The 17,367-nt window shown below is 32.9% G+C and overlaps 1 protein-coding gene across 1 annotated transcript in view; it reads right to left on the bottom strand.

Moving 5' to 3' along the window:
• Nucleotides 1–2,433: 2,433 nt before the first annotated feature.
• Nucleotides 2,434–17,367, bottom strand: part of LOC142322689 (guanylate cyclase 32E) — an 857,649-nt gene continuing 842,715 nt past the window's right edge. The window contains exons 21-23 of the mRNA XM_075361768.1: nucleotides 14,279–14,423; nucleotides 11,916–12,014; nucleotides 2,434–3,227 (exon numbers count right to left, since the gene is read on the bottom strand). Of these exons, the coding sequence (XP_075217883.1) occupies nucleotides 2,434–3,227; nucleotides 11,916–12,014; nucleotides 14,279–14,423 (1,038 nt within the window). The remainder of the gene's footprint in view (nucleotides 3,228–11,915; nucleotides 12,015–14,278; nucleotides 14,424–17,367) is intronic.

Genomic DNA, 17,367 nt, shown 5'->3' with positions numbered 1-17,367 from the left:
TTTCTCTGTTGTTAACTCATCCCTTCTCATCAGTCACCTTTTCCTTATTTACTTTAGTATTGGGCATTACTTTAGTATTGGGCACTTTAGTTATTATATGTTACATTAAAATGATATTTTGTTTATTGGATCATTAATAATGCATAACTCTTAGGTCATCTTCTATTGCAGCATATCAGGTTGTTTTCTAAGAATATCTCTCATGATGAACCCAATATGCAGAATTTTTTTAACACAGTACACTTTAACAAATTTGGGTGGTAAGATAAAACAGAAATAATAGTATTAGAAAAGTTAGAAAGTAAAGGAGGATGATTAAAATTGTTTACATAAAAACAACAGCAAATGAAGAGACAGAAAACTATAAAGGTTTATATAAGGAATGAACCTAATGTTTATGTTTATGCAACTAGCACATAAGTATAAGTGGGTTCTTTATATACAATTACAACTCGAGAATGGTTGAGTTAAAGAGAAAAATATAAGAGGATGACCATTATAAAGGATTATTTCATATTAAAAAAAAAAATTAACAATTTTTTCCAATAGGAACATGAAATAAAGAATGAAAAGTGATATTATACTTAAACATAGAGTAGTTTATATCTCATGAAAAATTAAAATGCAATTTTAACAATTATATGGAGGTAACTGATTTTTAACACAAACTTAATTAAATAAAATTTTACATCAAATTTAATACATGATGAATATTACATTATTTAATTAATTTAACAAAACAAAATTATGGTTTTGTTGAAATTATTGTTTATTTTGTATTTATTAAAAGATAAATTACTGTCATTAAATTAATTAAATTTTTTATAGCACATAAGATTTTAAAGAAAAATACTTTTTTTTTAAACAAAGGTTTATATATTATTGATAAAAAATTTATGATTCAAATTAAGTATAATTACAGCACAACCTGTTCAATGAAATATTCTTTTGTTTAATTTAATACACCTTACCAATATTTTCCAGGCTTTCTATAATTAATAACAGAATTAGTTTCAAACTGACTTTAGGAATAATGATTAACATATAGATCATAAATTCTAGGAGCTACAACATTACTAGGCAACTTGTCACGAAGCCCAAATCACTTCCAAAATTGGCTTGAGATAAGAAATTAATTCTTTAAAGAATTTTTTTTTTTTCAATAATGCACCAATTGTTAGTTTTATTAATACATACTTCTGAGAAAGAAAGTCTACATAATCCATAATGTAAGCCCAACGAAAATGACTAAAGGACTTTTGGCAGTCTACAGACTTTTCCTCACCATATTGTCACAAAAAAAATGTTGAAGCCGTGGGTGTTAATTTACTATAAATTAGCTACACATTCAAATTTATCCATAATTAATTCAAAAAATAATATTATATGATAATAATTTTATTTGCATAGAATTCTTTAAAGTATTTATAAAATACTTATAAAGTACAGCACTAAAGTAACCTCAAAATTGATGCCAGTGTTTTAAGATTTAGCTTCAAGATGATATGAATTTTATAAATTCGTTTGGTAGATTGAAGGAAGATATTTTTTATTTTTCTATGAGATTGGTTATTTAAATGTTCATTATTACTGCAAGATAAACTATTCTTTAGGCATTTACTCTCTCTCTCTTTCTCTGTTTAGCCTCTGGAACCATCATAAGGTATTATTTCTGAGGATGATATGTATAAATGTAAATGAAGTGTGTATTCTTGTACAGTCTCAGGTTGACCATTCCTGAAATGTGTGGTTAATTGAAACCCAACCACCAATGAACACTGGTATACACATTCTATCCGTAGTCATTCAAATCTGTATAAAAGTAACTGCCTTTACTAGGATTTGAACATTAGAACTCTTGACTTCAAAATGTGTATTACCTTAATTGCACCCTTAATTTTTCTTAAGTCTGTGCAAGTCTTGGCTGAGAGCAATATTCTCACACTGTCAAGATTTTTTATACCAAATAATGGTAGATCTGTCAATGTGCAGATCACATCAGCATACAAGACAGTTGTCATGTTTACATACAACCTAATAGATAAATAGTCAAACTGACAGAATATGTGGTGGATTATTTTTAAATATTTATAAAAAAAGACTATACCAAAAATATATTTGCATGAAAGGTCTCTAGAGTGATCCCATAAATATGACTTAATATAAACTAAAGTTTTGCAATAAGTTAGAACAATATTGAATGAAATAACTAAAGATAATAACTATAACATAAAAATTAAATTATTATTAAATTATTATTTAAATATTAAATTATTATTTAATTAATCTGTAGAAACAAGGTTTAAAAGTCACTGATGTATAAAATATTTTTAAAGCCAATAAAAGGTTAAAGTGTAATAATAAATTATAAAATAATTATTTTTATCAGATGTGAATTTCATTGAACAGGTTTTGTTATAATTAATGTTTCATTTAATTTACAACATCACCAGATTCCATTTTATGTAATAAAGATATACCTTCACTAACTTCTTCACTAGATGGTTCATGTTCTTCACAGAAATTATTTCTTAATGGTAACAGTGGATCAAGAAGTAAGCTACCAGATGCTGAGGTAACAGGAGATGAGGTAAAGAGAACAGGTTCACTACTAGATGCAGATTTATCAATATCAATCTTTGGTAAATTTAATAATTTGGTAACTACTTGAGGTGATGGGGGAATATTTTCAATGCAAGGGCATGAAACACTTAAATGACTATCACAAATTAAATCACTAGCATCTGTTAAACATGATGGCTTTCTTTTACTAGGACTGTTATCTGTGATTACTTCCAATAATGGATCTCTACTACATTTCTTATATGAGTTATTAAATTCTAACGTATGATTACTAGCAAATCTTAATTTCTTAGGTGATTCTAAGCTAGCACACCTTGATAAATTACTTTTTGGACTAGTCGCTGTGATAATTGTGCTCTTATTTTTTAACGAACTTCTTGGACAACCTGGTGGATAACCATTTGAATCTACTTTATTAACAATTTTATTTGTTTTTTTATTTGAATGTCTAGCATTTACTTCTGCACGTCTTTTTTCTCTTTCTTCATTACGTTTTGTTCTCCATTCAGCATTTTCTCCTAATAACCAATAAGTTAAAACTTCTCCTTTACCTTTCATACCGACCATTCCTCTTTCTAGTAATTTATAACCTTTTAATCTATCTAATAATGATTTACACTGTGAGCTGCAATGGATTTTTAATGCTGAAACAAAATAAGTTATACTAATTAATTATATTTATTTTTATCCACATGGAAAAGAAAAAACTGAATTTTAATTATTTAGTAATACTTTTATGACTCAAACTTCAAAGAGTAGAAACAAATTTGACCAAGAAAAAATTAATTCATTAATGTTATTTGCAATTATTAATTTTATTATTAAATATAATTTAACAAAATTTGCTGGTTTCAATGGTGAGATAGTAATGTCTCAGGTTCAAATCCTAATCAGGTATGTCATTTTTCATATGCTACAAAATTCCATTTCTATATTCCCACGTACAAGCTTTCAAAAGGTTTTGTGGTGAATTAATTCATCAAGGAAAAAAAAAATATTTAGAAAATGATAAAATATAATAAATTATATAACAAATCATGTTACGTAATGAACTGATGTAGATTAGTTTTAGAAAAAAAAAATGTGTATAGATATAAATTAAAAATCATGTTCGTGAAAAAATAATGTACTGCAATACCTGAAACTAACACTGATAAACATAATTTTTGTTTCCTAGCATGGATACATGATGATACATGATTTTAATCTGTTTTTTTATTCTGAAAACGAATATGAACTCAGAATCTTTCTATCACTCACCATTTTTGAAAAATTTTTAAATTTTAATTAAAGAATTTTTTCATTTTTCAATATATAGTTAGCATTTTAAGCTCCTATATTATATTTTTTGTTTGCTCATTTTTTATTGTTTAACTTTGTTAACATAATTTGAAAACGATAAATAAAGAATACTAGACAAAGAATTAAATCATATCATAGTCACATATTATTACATCATATCTAATACTGAAGAGCGAGTCTTTATAGACAAGATTGATCATGTCTGTGCAGGTCAAAACATGTAGCTGAAAACACAGCTGTGTTGTTTGTATTAAGCACTGGATTTAGGAATGAATTAATTTTGTTCAGTCTTATTGCTGTCTTAATTTGTTAACAGTGCAGAGTCATAATGCCTTGAAATTGTGTAAATGATGTGGATGCCTTTTGTTATGTACTTTATGAGTTTACCGTAAAACCAAATAGAAAAAACGTTACACCTTTAATTAAAAAAGCATATCATTTGTACTTTCAGTGTAAAATTGGTGATCAGGGTAAGATGTGGGGGTTCCTCATATCGTATGTATTAATTGTTCTTTATATTTAAAAGGATGGCTGAAAGATACATGGAAGGCTTTGCCATTTGGTATATCTATGGTTTGGTGTGAACCACTTTACTTTTGTTTAACAAATACGTCTGGAATTTCTAAAAAATATAAACATACTGTAAAATATCCTTCATTGAAATCTGCAATCAGGCCTGTACCTCACAGTGAAATTATTCCAGTTCCTGAGCAACCTGTGAATGTATGTTTCGAACCCAGCAATGAAGAATCTGGCAGTACTGAAGAAGACAACAATGATTATGATTTTGAATCATCTTCCAATAAGCCACATCTTAAATCACAGGGTGAATTAAATGACTTGGTTAGGGATTTAAATTTATCAGAAAATCAAACTGAACTGTTAGGATCAAGACTGCAAAGTTGGAATTTACTTAAAAAATATATTAAAATTTTGGGCTTTCAAAGCCAACAAAAAGAACTTTGTCAGTACTTTATTGATGAAAATAATTTTGTTTATTGCAAAAATATTCATGAGCTTATGTTGGACTTAGGACAAGTTTATAAACCTGAGGACTGGTGCCTTTTCATAGATTCGTCCAATTATAGTTTAAAAGTGGTTATACTAAACAATGGTAATAAATATCCTTCGATACCAATCGCTTGTGGTATTAATCCGAAAGAGACAAACGATGTGATGAAAGATGTTCTTGAAAAAATAAATTATAAAAAACATAGCTGGAACGTATGTGGTGATTTGAAAGTTATAGCTATTTTGTTAGGCATGCAGTTTGACTATACTAAGTACATGTGCTTTCTTTGCGAATGAGATAGCCGAGCTAGGGATAAACATTATGTTAACAAAGAGTGGAAGAAATGAGACAACTCCAAATGGGAAAAATATTATTCATGAGCCCTTAGTTGAACCCAAAAAAATATTTTACCCCCTCTTCATATCAAGCTAGAACTAATGAAAAATTTTGTAAAAGCAATGAAGAAAAATTAGTCAGGGATTTTTGTACATCAGGCAGAAATTTCCGAATGTAAGTGAAGGAAAGATTAAAGAAGGAATATTTGTTGGTTCTCAAATAAGAGAGCTGGTCAAAGATTATGTATTTAACTCAAAGTTAAATAATGTAGAAAATGCAGCTTGGGCATCATTTAAAGACATTTGCAAAAAATTTCTCTGCAAACAGAAATCTGACAATTACCATGATATTGTTACTCAACTTCTTACTTCATACAGAGCTATGGGATGTAATATGTCTTTGAAAATACATTTCCTCCACTCACATCTGGTGTTTTTCCCGACAACCACAGAGATGTAAGTGATGAACACAGTCAACGTTTTCACCAAGACATTTTGGTGATGGAAAGCCAGTATAAAGGGAAATGGAATACAAACATGCTAGCCGATTATTGTTGGACATTAATTTGGGATGTGTCTGAGGCCTGAGGCCACACACAGGTATGGCCATGCAAAATTATAAATTTTACAGATTTTAACTATATTTCCCTTAATTTTTTTTGAAGCGTAATTTATTTAAAACTAAGGGTAATAGAAAAGTTGTATATACAGATCTGTAATGTACAAAAAAAAAGCAATTCAAAAAATGGTATCACACTTGAAACATTAAAAAATTGTTTTTTGTCTATAGTGTAATTTATTAAAAGTAAATATTCGAGTACTTATAAATTCAGCCAAATCTCCAATGGTGGTCTGACTGATTCCTGGAATGGGTAAGTGTTGCTGTGGAATGGCTCTATAATTTCTGGAGGATAAGGAAATTTTGATTATATATTGATTGTATTATATATATGTTCAAAATAAAATCTTGAGGCAGTAATGTGCTGCTTCCATCCTGAATAAAAATACATCTGATCTCCTCAAAGATTGTGGAATAGATAGGCATCTACTGCCTGAAGGAAGCCTTGAATTTATCTCCTGAGGGGGCTTTGTTTGTCTCATGGTTCCTTAATGGGTAGATTGGTTAATAAGCTAGGAGCTTATTAATATTTTTCCTTCTAAGTAGTAGTCCATTGAGAGCACAAAGTCCTTGGAAAGGCAAAGCGACTTGGAAAGTTATGGGGAGTTTCATAACTTCCCCTGATCTGTTAGGAAAGTTATGCATTTTGCTGGTATTTTACTAACGTGGTAACTAGTAAAACAATTTTTTCTATAGCTCTGCTACAGAAGTCAACCAATACTATTTTTCTTTTATTATATTTTTGATAAAAAAAAAATCTTGGCTTACACTTCAAGTTGAGGTTTTTGTATTAAACAACCACTATTTTCTAAATAATCTAAAAATTAAGTGATTACATCATGTTTAGGATCAATATTTTCATTAAAATCTGCAAAAAAATCGGATTAAAGGTCAAGGTTAATGATTTAATGCTCCAGATTGATGATAAATGTTAATTTTGCAAGATTTAAGTGAACTGTTCTATTAATAATATTTTATTTTAAAAAATTGAACAAAATAAACATAAGTATTAAATACAATATACATGGTTGGATTTAGAGATGGGCCACATGGGTAGTAAATGTGGGTAAAAATGTGAATTTTCTTTCAAAAAATAAATTTTACATATATTTACTATTGACAACATAAAATATGAAAAGTACGTCCTTTTAAGAGTAGTCTAAAGCACGATAATTGTAGCAGATCAGTTGTAGCACAGTGTTGACATTTACCAGTAAGCATGTGAAGTCAATAAGTGAATGATCTGTTATACTTACGGTACATACATCTATCGAAGAGAGTGGCAGGAGGCAATGTAATGCGTGGTCAGCACGGTGCTGTACACAGAGGATGATGCTATTTCACACACGTGGCATACCACTTCGAGGCGAAGTGGTGGCACACCACTTCAAGCCTCAGGGCTTACATTTGACAAGCTGAGCATCTTGACCAACCAGAATGCTTACTGCTGGCAGTTGGGAACGCTGAAGTCTGTTGTCTCCTGAAGCTGACTGTTAGGTTACTGGTGTCTTGTTGCATCATTACGAGTTTTTCATTATTCTGCTGTTTCAGTGAAAGTTGTTGTTTGTAAAATTTAACATTTTTTAAAAATGTAACTTGCTTCAGTTCAAATAGTATTCCTAGTATATTCTGGTGCATATATTTTGTAAATACTCAGTTCATTTATTTAATATACTTTTGGTTTAAAGTTAAGTTTGGTTATGTTATTAAGAAAAAAAAATTGTGTGGTTGGATGCAAAAGGCTTTGTGGTGCAAAATACTGAAAATTAACGTGCGAGAGGAAAAATCAGCGAATGAAATAACAAGTGAAACAGTAAAATTAAATTATCTTTTTAAAAGTAATCCTAGTATAGGATAAACTTTTTATCAATCTGATTTATTACCTTCTCACAAAGTTGATGAAGAAACATATATAGTTGAAACAAATTTTGTTGATCCTGTTATGCCTACTACTGAACAAGAGGTCCAAGTTAGTGATCAGGCTAGTCTTGTGTCATTGTCAACTGAATTGGAGGTCCAAATAAAATTGAATCTGATGTTGAAGAAAATGAAGACATCCTTTTAAAACCTGATACTCCTACTATTAGTATTACTGTTAACTTGAAGCCAAGTAATGAACCAGTATTGTAGAAAATTAAAGACACAACAAGAGATATTTTGTTAAAAATGGTTTCAACAAAAATAAAAATGGTGGCTTTGAACAATCCAAAAGAGTGTACCATATAAAAACAAACTTTTTAATAAAGCGTTGTTTGATAGAAAACTTGCTAATGGAGATCTGGTAAACAGGGATTACCTAGTTTATTCCTCCAGCCAGGTATCTTTGTTTTTGTGACCCCTGCAAACTGTTTTGTTTAACTTCAAGACAATTCAGTGAAAGTTGATTTAGTGGTTGGCACCGCTAAATGGTAAATTATATTAGTTGTAACAAATTAATTTAATTAATTAACTGATTTAATTTGATAAATTAAATAATGGTAACAGTTTACCACTAACACAGAACAGGAGAACTCACATGCTCACCTCGATATTGTGTTAATGCACAAACAGAGAGCTATTGAATTGGGGAAAATTGATAACCAGTTACAAACTCAAATTGAAGAAGTAAAATACTGGAGGGGTGGGTTTCAAAGAGTGGTTGCCATAATCAAGAAGCTAGCAATACATGGTCTTCCTTCAGAGAGAAGTGAACTGTTTGGTTCCACTAATAATGGAAATTACATGAAGTGCCTAGAACTGAATGCAGAGTTTGATCCTTTTTTAAAAGCCCACATTGATAAGCATGGTCAAGGTAAATCATCTTAACTTTCATCTACAATTTGTGATGAGTTGATTGAGATAATGTGTAAAAGTTTTATAGAGAGTATCTTAAATGAAGTGAAAACCTCAAAATACTTTTTAGTGGTTGTTGATTCAACTCCTAATGTTACACATAATGACCTTTACACCATCTTTCACGCTAAGGTATCTAAATTAGTCCAATCCTGAAAAATACTTTGTAATTTTTTTTAAAATCCAAGGTTGTACAGGAAAAGAACTTGTTGATCAGTTTTTGAATTCCTTAAGACTCATGGCTTATACATTCAGAATTGGTGCAGACAGTCATTTGATAACACAATGGAAATCCATTGATATTTTATGTGCTGTGTTCTGCCCATTCCCTTTTATTGTGGTGGGATCTATGTGGCAAAATGCTGTAATCTTTCTAGATTATTCTTTGACTTGTTACAAGGCCTCTACAATTTTTTTTCATCAACCACAATGATCAAACATGCTAGAATCATTTTCCAAATCTGGTGGTAAGAATTTCTCCATAAAATCACTGAGCATAACAAGATGGTTGGCCAGGGAAGTGGCATGCAAAAGCCTCAACAGAGGTTTTGAGGAAATGCAAATGCTCCCAAAAGTATGACTAACAAAGCCAAGATTAAAATGAAAAAAAAAAGACAAAAGTCAAAAGGTTTTTAAGAAATCTTGTTTGTACTGAAACTTCATTTATGGCAGTCTTATGGGGTGATGTTCTCAATAAATTTAAGTCTGTTAGTGAAAAGAAACAATGACACCATATGAATGTAGCTACAGTTATGATGTACAAATCTCTGATTGCATTTGTGGATGAACTGAAAGGTTTGTTTAACTTTTATAAGATGGCTGGTGAAAAAAGACTAAATATTTTTCAAACTGTTCTTGAAACTGGATTCAATGGTGAATGTGTAGAAGATCAAGAAAAGGAAGTAGTTCTTTGATGAATCTGACTCATCTGAATCAGGAGAGAAGGAAAAGAGGAAAACACACGTCATTAATAAGCTGCTTTCTGAGTTGAATGAGAAAATCACTGTCTATAATGAGTTTCCCAACAGATTCTCCTTCTTAACAAATTTAAGCAACTTGAATGCCAAGGAAATCACCACAGCAGGTCTGCTTTGCAGAAAATTTATGTAACTGATATTGAAGACTCTACATTTGGTGTAGAGTGCCTTCATTTTAAAGGCCTTTTAACTCAAGATAGACTAGACAATGACAATACTGAAGAAATATCACTATCGCAACTTGACAGATTTCTAATAAAGAAAAATCATTAGGACTTATATCCTAACATAAGTATTTGTCTTAAAATGTATTTATGTATACCAACAGACTGTGCAGCTGAAAGATCATTTTCCACACTGTAAAGAATAAAAAGTTATTTGAGAACTACTCTTACTCAGAGGAGTTCAACTTGCTGTTTTAGCAATCAAAAAAGACTTGACCAAGAAACATGATTTTATTATTGATTTTGCTCATATCAAAGAAAGACGTAAGTAATTTTGATGTAGTACAGTTTCACTTGCTTTAGAAATTTCACATATGAAAGTTAGCTTTTTAGGTAATACAGCCTGTATACAAGGTGCGACAATAAAGTAATGAGACTGATGTGAAAAAAAATGTTGCTTACCGTTTTAGTCATGTTTAGTGTTGTCTCCTTCAAAGTAGTTCCCCTCTGATTGCACACACTTATTCCAGGGCTTATGCCATTGATGGTAACATTTCTGGAACTCATCTTCTGTAATATCCTCCAAGACCCTCGTCACAGCTTTTTGGACATCTTGTGTTGTTTGAAAATGGTATCCCTTGACCGCCATTTTGACTCTTGGAAATAGAAAAAAGTCGCACGGAGCGATATCTGGTGAATAAGGTGGCTGTGGTAGTACTGAAATTTGTTTTGAGGTTAAAAATTGTTGTACTGACAGAGCAGTATGGGATGGCACATTATCGTGAATCCAATTATCAGCAATGTTGGCACGGACATGAAGAACTCGTTTACGAAGTCTTTCTAATATTTCTTTGTAGAAATATTGGTTAACTGTTTGTCCAGGAGGCACCCACTCTTTATGAACAATTCCCTTGGAATCGAAGAAACACACAAGCATGCATTTCACTTTTGACTTTGACATGCGAGCTTTTTTTGGTCTGAGTGATCTCTTTGAGCACCATCGTGAACTTTGGCATTTTTTCTCTGGATCGTATTGAAAAAACCAACCTTCATCACCAGTGATAACACGGCTCAACAAATCTGGATTGATTTCCGTTTACTCTAACAGATCATCTGCTACATTTTTCCGTGTTTCTCGCTGTTGTGTGAGATTTTTGGGGACCATTTTTGCACAAATCTTTCTTATACCAAGATCTTCAGTTAATATTTGATGAACCGTTTCTCGATTGATGTTGAGTTCTTCTGCAATCATTTTCACGGATAATCTTCGATCTGATCGTACGATTTCACGCACCCTGGTCAAGTTGACATCTGTCCGTGAGGTGTATGGTCGTCCACTGCTGTCTTCAACTTCAACATTTGTTCTGCCTTCACTAAAAATTTTATGCCACCGAAAAACTTGAGCTCTTGACATAACCTCCTCTCCAAAAGCCTTCTGAAGCTTACCATAAGTTGTCGTCGCGTTTTCACCCATTTTAACGCAAAAAGAAATGGCATACAGTTGCACAATATTTTGCGGTTTCATTTCTGTGATGAGAGACACAAACACGTGTTCACTTATTACAGCACAACTCACGACTGAGCAGTTGCATCAATGTGCCGCTTGGACTAGAAGTAGCTTATAGACCAAGGTCAAAGATGGTGTGCCTACGCAAGCTGCAGGGTTGCCACATCTTGCAAAGAAAAATCAGCCTCATTACTTTATTGTCGCACCTCATATTATACTTGAAAATTGTTGTTATCTGTTAATACCTTTTACACCGTATTTTGAAAGGTTGATTTTCACCTTTGTAATAGCAGTAGTAAAGTAAAAAAGTTAACATAGTAAGTGCGCTGTAGGATGTATTGGTGTATAACTTGTCATTGTTGTTTTAAAATTTTGAAAGAAAATGATTATAAACTTATGTGATTTATGAAGGTGATTTATTAGGTTAGTTTGAATAGTGTTAGTTAAAAACTGGATCCAAGAGGAGGATATCTGAGGGGGAGTGATGGGGTAGATTGTGGGGTGGGTGCAGGGATGGCCTGGGCCCATGGGTGCAAAACATGTAAATCCAGCCCTGACAATGTATATAGTTTAAATATTTTTACCCAAGCCAGTAGATTCCATCCTGCTTGCTGTATTTACAGTATCACCAAATAAACAGTACCTTGGCATTTTTAAACCCACAACACCAGCACAAACTGGCCCTGAAAGTAAAACAATTTCATGGAAAAGCTATTATTTAATAACAACAGCAGAGAAACATGTACATTTAAATATTCATTATGAAATTCTCTTCGAAAATATCATGTTTGTCTCCTTCAGAAAAGTTTTTAAAAGATTAGATATTGCCAATACATAGTAAAAGATTATGACACATTGGTATACATTTTATGTATGGCTTTCTATTACCACTTCCATGCATAATAAATAAAAAATAACATCATTTACAATAAATCATTTATTTAATAACCTTAAGCAAAAAAATACTTTTTATTTATTTATATTAATTAAGAATTATTAATCTTTTATGAAAGAAGAAAATAGGTAAAACCTGAAAGGTAGATAATCTACTTTTACAGAAGTAGTGAAAAATGGTAATCTACAACTAAATTTTTCTTTAAAACATATTTAGTCATACATTTTAATATAAGTTGTTGTTATACATGGAAAACAATAGTTTTTCTTATTGTATAAAGTTAATTATTAAAGTTACCAGGGAAAAAATAGTTTACATACTGTTAGGTAGACCCTCCCATCAATTACTTTTGTATTCCTTCAATTTGTTTTTACATTTTAATGTATGATATAATTATTATTTTATTATTAAAGTGATTGAAGGAAAGGTTGCAGTTTACTTAGAACAAACATTTTGATAAAATATAACAGAAAGATTAAAACTAGATATCTACAGATCATTAAAACTATTTTGTTTTCATTATACTTAAATAAATATACTTTTATGAAAAGAAATGCTATCAACTCGGAGAATTCTAGCAGCATGATTAAATTGTACACAACAGTACAAATTTCATTCCATTACTCAGAACTTTGGACAGATTTGTAGCCACACTTCAAAACAATTATTAGTGAATGAAATATGTACAAAAAAAATTTGTAAAAAATAATTATGATGCAAAAAGTCCTTGCATCTAAGTTCAATTTTTAGAATTCATCCATGTCAATGGCAACAACACTACATATGATAATAGTGAATAAAAAAGATTGAACATAATGTTTAAAATTTTATTGAAAATTGAATTAAAATGTAAGAAAAAAATTTATATGCAATTTATGTATGAATTAGGTGGGAATAATAACAGTAGAAAATGAAGAAAACTAAACAAGGAACGTTCCATACACGTGGAGTAAAAAATTAACTACCTTCCACCAGCATGCTGGGGTCTGCACTGCGGGAGCGACTGTGCTCTCTCTCCTTAGCAGTCTCGTGTGCGGCTTCCTATATGCACATGTGCACAAAAGCCAAACATCATGATGCTGGAACTGTGAAGCGCACAGTTCCATAGAAAGACTTTTGTATCTTTTGCATAAACTGGGAGGTGGCTATTGGCATTAAGCTTAAGGATTATATATTACACAATTATAAAGAAACAATTAAAGAAAAAGGATTCATTATATTAAATGTTATCGATAATATCAATTGGAAATAGGGAGTGCTGCAGTTCCACAGTGCCTATACATGAGCCGCCACTGTTGACTTTATTTTAAGAAATCATGATTTAATTAATCTGGTAAGAGAGACATGCAGAGGATAATACTGTGACAATGATAAGACTGGAATAAGTAAAACTAAACTGGGTTTTAATCCAATATAATTACATTAGATTAAGAAATTAGAACAGAACAGAAAGAGTAGAAAATATCATCAAATCAGTTGAACGAATGTTGACTAAAAAAAAATTCTATAACAAAAGCTATTTCTGCATTATTTAATTTATTTTTTATGTAATTATGATTACTGTACCAAATATTAATTATAAAGACTAAATAGAAACAATTTGATTTATAGAAGTAACTTAAATAACAATTTAATAAGTCAAAGAATAACTGATTAATTTCATATATAAGTAAAGTATTAAAATCTAAGTTTACTAAATATTGCATTGAATTGGAAATTTATATCAAATATTATAAAAAATTAATTAGTTTTTGTTATTAATCTAATAAATGTTATTGCATCATGTCACTAAACATATAGATCCATTTAAATATAGAATTTTTTGGTTGTAATAGAGTGAAGTAGCCATTACAAATTGTAGCTGAAGCTAGCTTCAAGACAAAAATATCAAGTAACTAATAATATTGCTTTGAGGTTTGAAGTTTTTATGTGATGTGTAACGTTGATCTTCCTAAAAGCATTGATACAAGTAGAAAGATAAATAAACAAGTGTTATAATTTAGTGTGAAAATTATTTGTGAAAATATAACAGTTTTAAACTTTTCAAATTACCTGAATGTATTCCGATTCGAAGCATTAAGTTATCAGAAGGACGGTGACGAATTTGAAATCTTTTAACAGCTTCAAGTAAATGAAGTGACATTGATGCAATTTCTGCTGCATGCTGATCACCATTTCTTACAGGAAGTCCGCTAACCTATAAATATTAATTAAATCATATATTGTGTTTTTAACAAATACTTTTGATTTAAAATTATTTGATTTATAATTATGTTTCCATTATATAAGAATAAATAAATAACCAATGCCAGGAAAGTATTATAACTTTGTTGTTAGCTTTTTAAGGTTTGAAGCAGTATCATTACAATGGTCAGCTCAGTTGGTTAGGATGCGAATGCCATGAGTGACATCCCCTTCGGTGTACTACTATTTAATGAACTCAAAACAAAATAATCTCACCAAGTCTTAAGCAAGACTGAAAATACCTAACTAAACAAAGGTACCTAACTACCTACCCGTAGAAGGTAAAAGTGAGTTCAACACACAATATGAAACATAAAAATATTACACAAAACATTAACAACACAGTAACAATGAAACAAAACAAAGGACAAGAACAGCAAAAACATAATTTATAAAACAAAACATGAAAAAAAAAAACAGAATAAAAGAGAAATCCAAGCAGAGCTCTAGATCCCCTCAGCAATTCTTTCCTTTGCTAAGTACACTATAAAACTCTCTACTATTGCCATTCGGCCTGGCTTCTCCAGTTTACAGAAATCCAATGCTGACCTGATATGATCAATCTGACAGATGGTCTTTATATGCATTAACTCGTACTTCGAGCACTCATAAAGAACATTTAGGTGTTGTCCAATTGTCCATACTGAGGACACATCCCAGAATCTACCAGGCTGAATTTCTGCAGTCTGTCCCTAAAAGAACCATGGCCAGAAAGAAATTGCATCACATATTTATTAGGGTGCACTCAAGTACACACACACACACACACACACACACACACACACCCTGTAGCAGAGGAGAAACTGCTAACAGGCGCGTCTCCACGTGTGGATTGGAGAAGCCCTCCCTGCCCCTTAGGGGGCATAGGGTTGGGGTGAAATAAAATAGCTCCCGTGTACAAAACTCCCCAACAATGGGTTGGTCATAACATCTGACCTGCCAAGAAGAAGATTGTTCGCTGTTATAACACACTGGGAGTGTTCGTGACTGTGTCGATGTCTGTTGTCGATGCAAGTTTATGACTGATGTGAGCTTGCTCTGCCGACGTGTAAGTTATAGCAGTAGATCTGGAGCCAGCCACTTCGGGCCTTGATCAGGAAGTACGCAGTGAGTGCTAGAGATCGGAATCTTCACCGCACCGAGTGAGTCCAGTCCGTCCGTGAATTCCGGGACTGGCTGTGTCGACTGGGCCTCAGGGAACTGGGGTAGGAGTATTATCTCCGAGGGTACACCCGTTCCTAGTTATGACAACCCGCTCCTCTCCGTACGATGCGCTGGTAAAACTAAAACTAAAGTATGCAGAATTTCGAAAACAGACAAAAATTAGATGATGCTGGTTTGCACAGCAAAGTAGACCCCATGGCTTTATTGTCAGGAAATGTTACAGGGAGTACAACAACCGTGTCAATGGAAGTGGAAGGAGAGTCGGGTGACGCTCATTCAGTGGGTGAAAAACCCATCGCACCCGCCGTTATTCCAAGAGGGAGAATCAATTCACTACCGACCGTCACTGGCCAACAGTCGCCGATGGAGCGGCTCGGTGGCAAAATCGAGAAGCTTGTTGATTTCATTGAAGACAAGAAGAACGTGCATCATGAAATCAGAAAACTGGTTAAGTCCATTGCTGCGGCATATAAGTTGGCCAGCAAAGCACCGCAGATGATGGTTTCAACTACCCAAACATCTCCGCGTGCCACGCCAGAGCAAAAATGCCAAAGCAGTGACGTGACCCAGTTGACAAAGATAACCGGAGCCGAAGCTAATGGAGGATTAGTTTCGGAAGACAACGGAAAGAGTCTTACTGCATCTGGGAAGAGAAAAGAAAGAACTTCTCCAGACACCGATAATAAAGTCAAGAAAAGGAAGGACTTAAAACCCAGCCCGCTGCAGAAAACGACAGTCCAGAACACCGAAAAGAAACGAGAAAATGCTTGGCAGGCAGTCTTGTCTAAAAAGGAAAAGAGGAAGCAAGCCAAAGAGCGGTTACCAAAAGAACCGGCGCACAAATCTCGGCCGGAGCCTAAGCGGAAAAAACCGCGAAAATTCACCAGGCCGGACGCCTTGATTATCCGACCTGTTGAGAAGGCGAAATATGCTGAGATACTGCGTCGGATTAAAAATTACGTTCCACAAGAGCAGGCCCGGGACGTAGTTGACAAGGTCCAAAAGACGAATGATGGAAACATGCTCATTACGCTCTCCAGGAAGAGAACAGACAAAGGACAAGCTCTAATGAAGACAATAAAGAGCATCCTGAAAGAAGAAGCCGACGTCATCTGTAAAGGTCCAGAGGAACAGCTCGAAATCCGGGACATTGACGACGAAACAACCAAGAACGATGTCCAGAAGGCCTTACAAGAGGCAGCTGGCGATGACTACGAAATACCTGGAGAGGTCATTAAAATTCGTCCGGCCTACAGAGGCACACAGACCGCTTTGGTACGATTACCAGCAGCAACAGCGCAGAAGATACTCGGAGAGAGAGGCAAGATACGAATTGGCTGGGTGAATTGCCGTATCAGAACAGTGAAGACTCCACTACGATGCTATAAGTGCTGGCACTTTGGACACACTACTGTTCAATGTAAAAGCGAGGTCAACCGATCTGGGCTTTGCATCAAATGTGGGCAAACAGGTCATCAAGCTGCTCAATGCCCAAATAAGGTGAAATGTGTTTTATGTGCGGAAAAACCTGGTTCTCAGGATACTGCTCACCGGTCTGGCGCTGGTCGGTGCCCGGTCTTCCAGGAAGCACTCCAGAAGCTGACAAATAAACGAACATGAAGATACTGCAGCTCAACATTAATCACTGTGAAGCTGCGCATGATTTGCTCATGCAGACAGTACGAGAATTGAAGGTTGATCTTGTGTTTCTATCGGAGCCATATAAACATCTC

Source organism: Lycorma delicatula, chromosome 4 (assembly GCF_047948215.1).
Source record: "Lycorma delicatula isolate Av1 chromosome 4, ASM4794821v1, whole genome shotgun sequence".
NCBI lineage: Eukaryota > Metazoa > Arthropoda > Insecta > Hemiptera > Fulgoridae > Lycorma > Lycorma delicatula.
The sequence above is the reverse complement of the archived record's forward strand: the minus strand, read 5'-3'. Positions and strand labels throughout refer to the sequence as shown.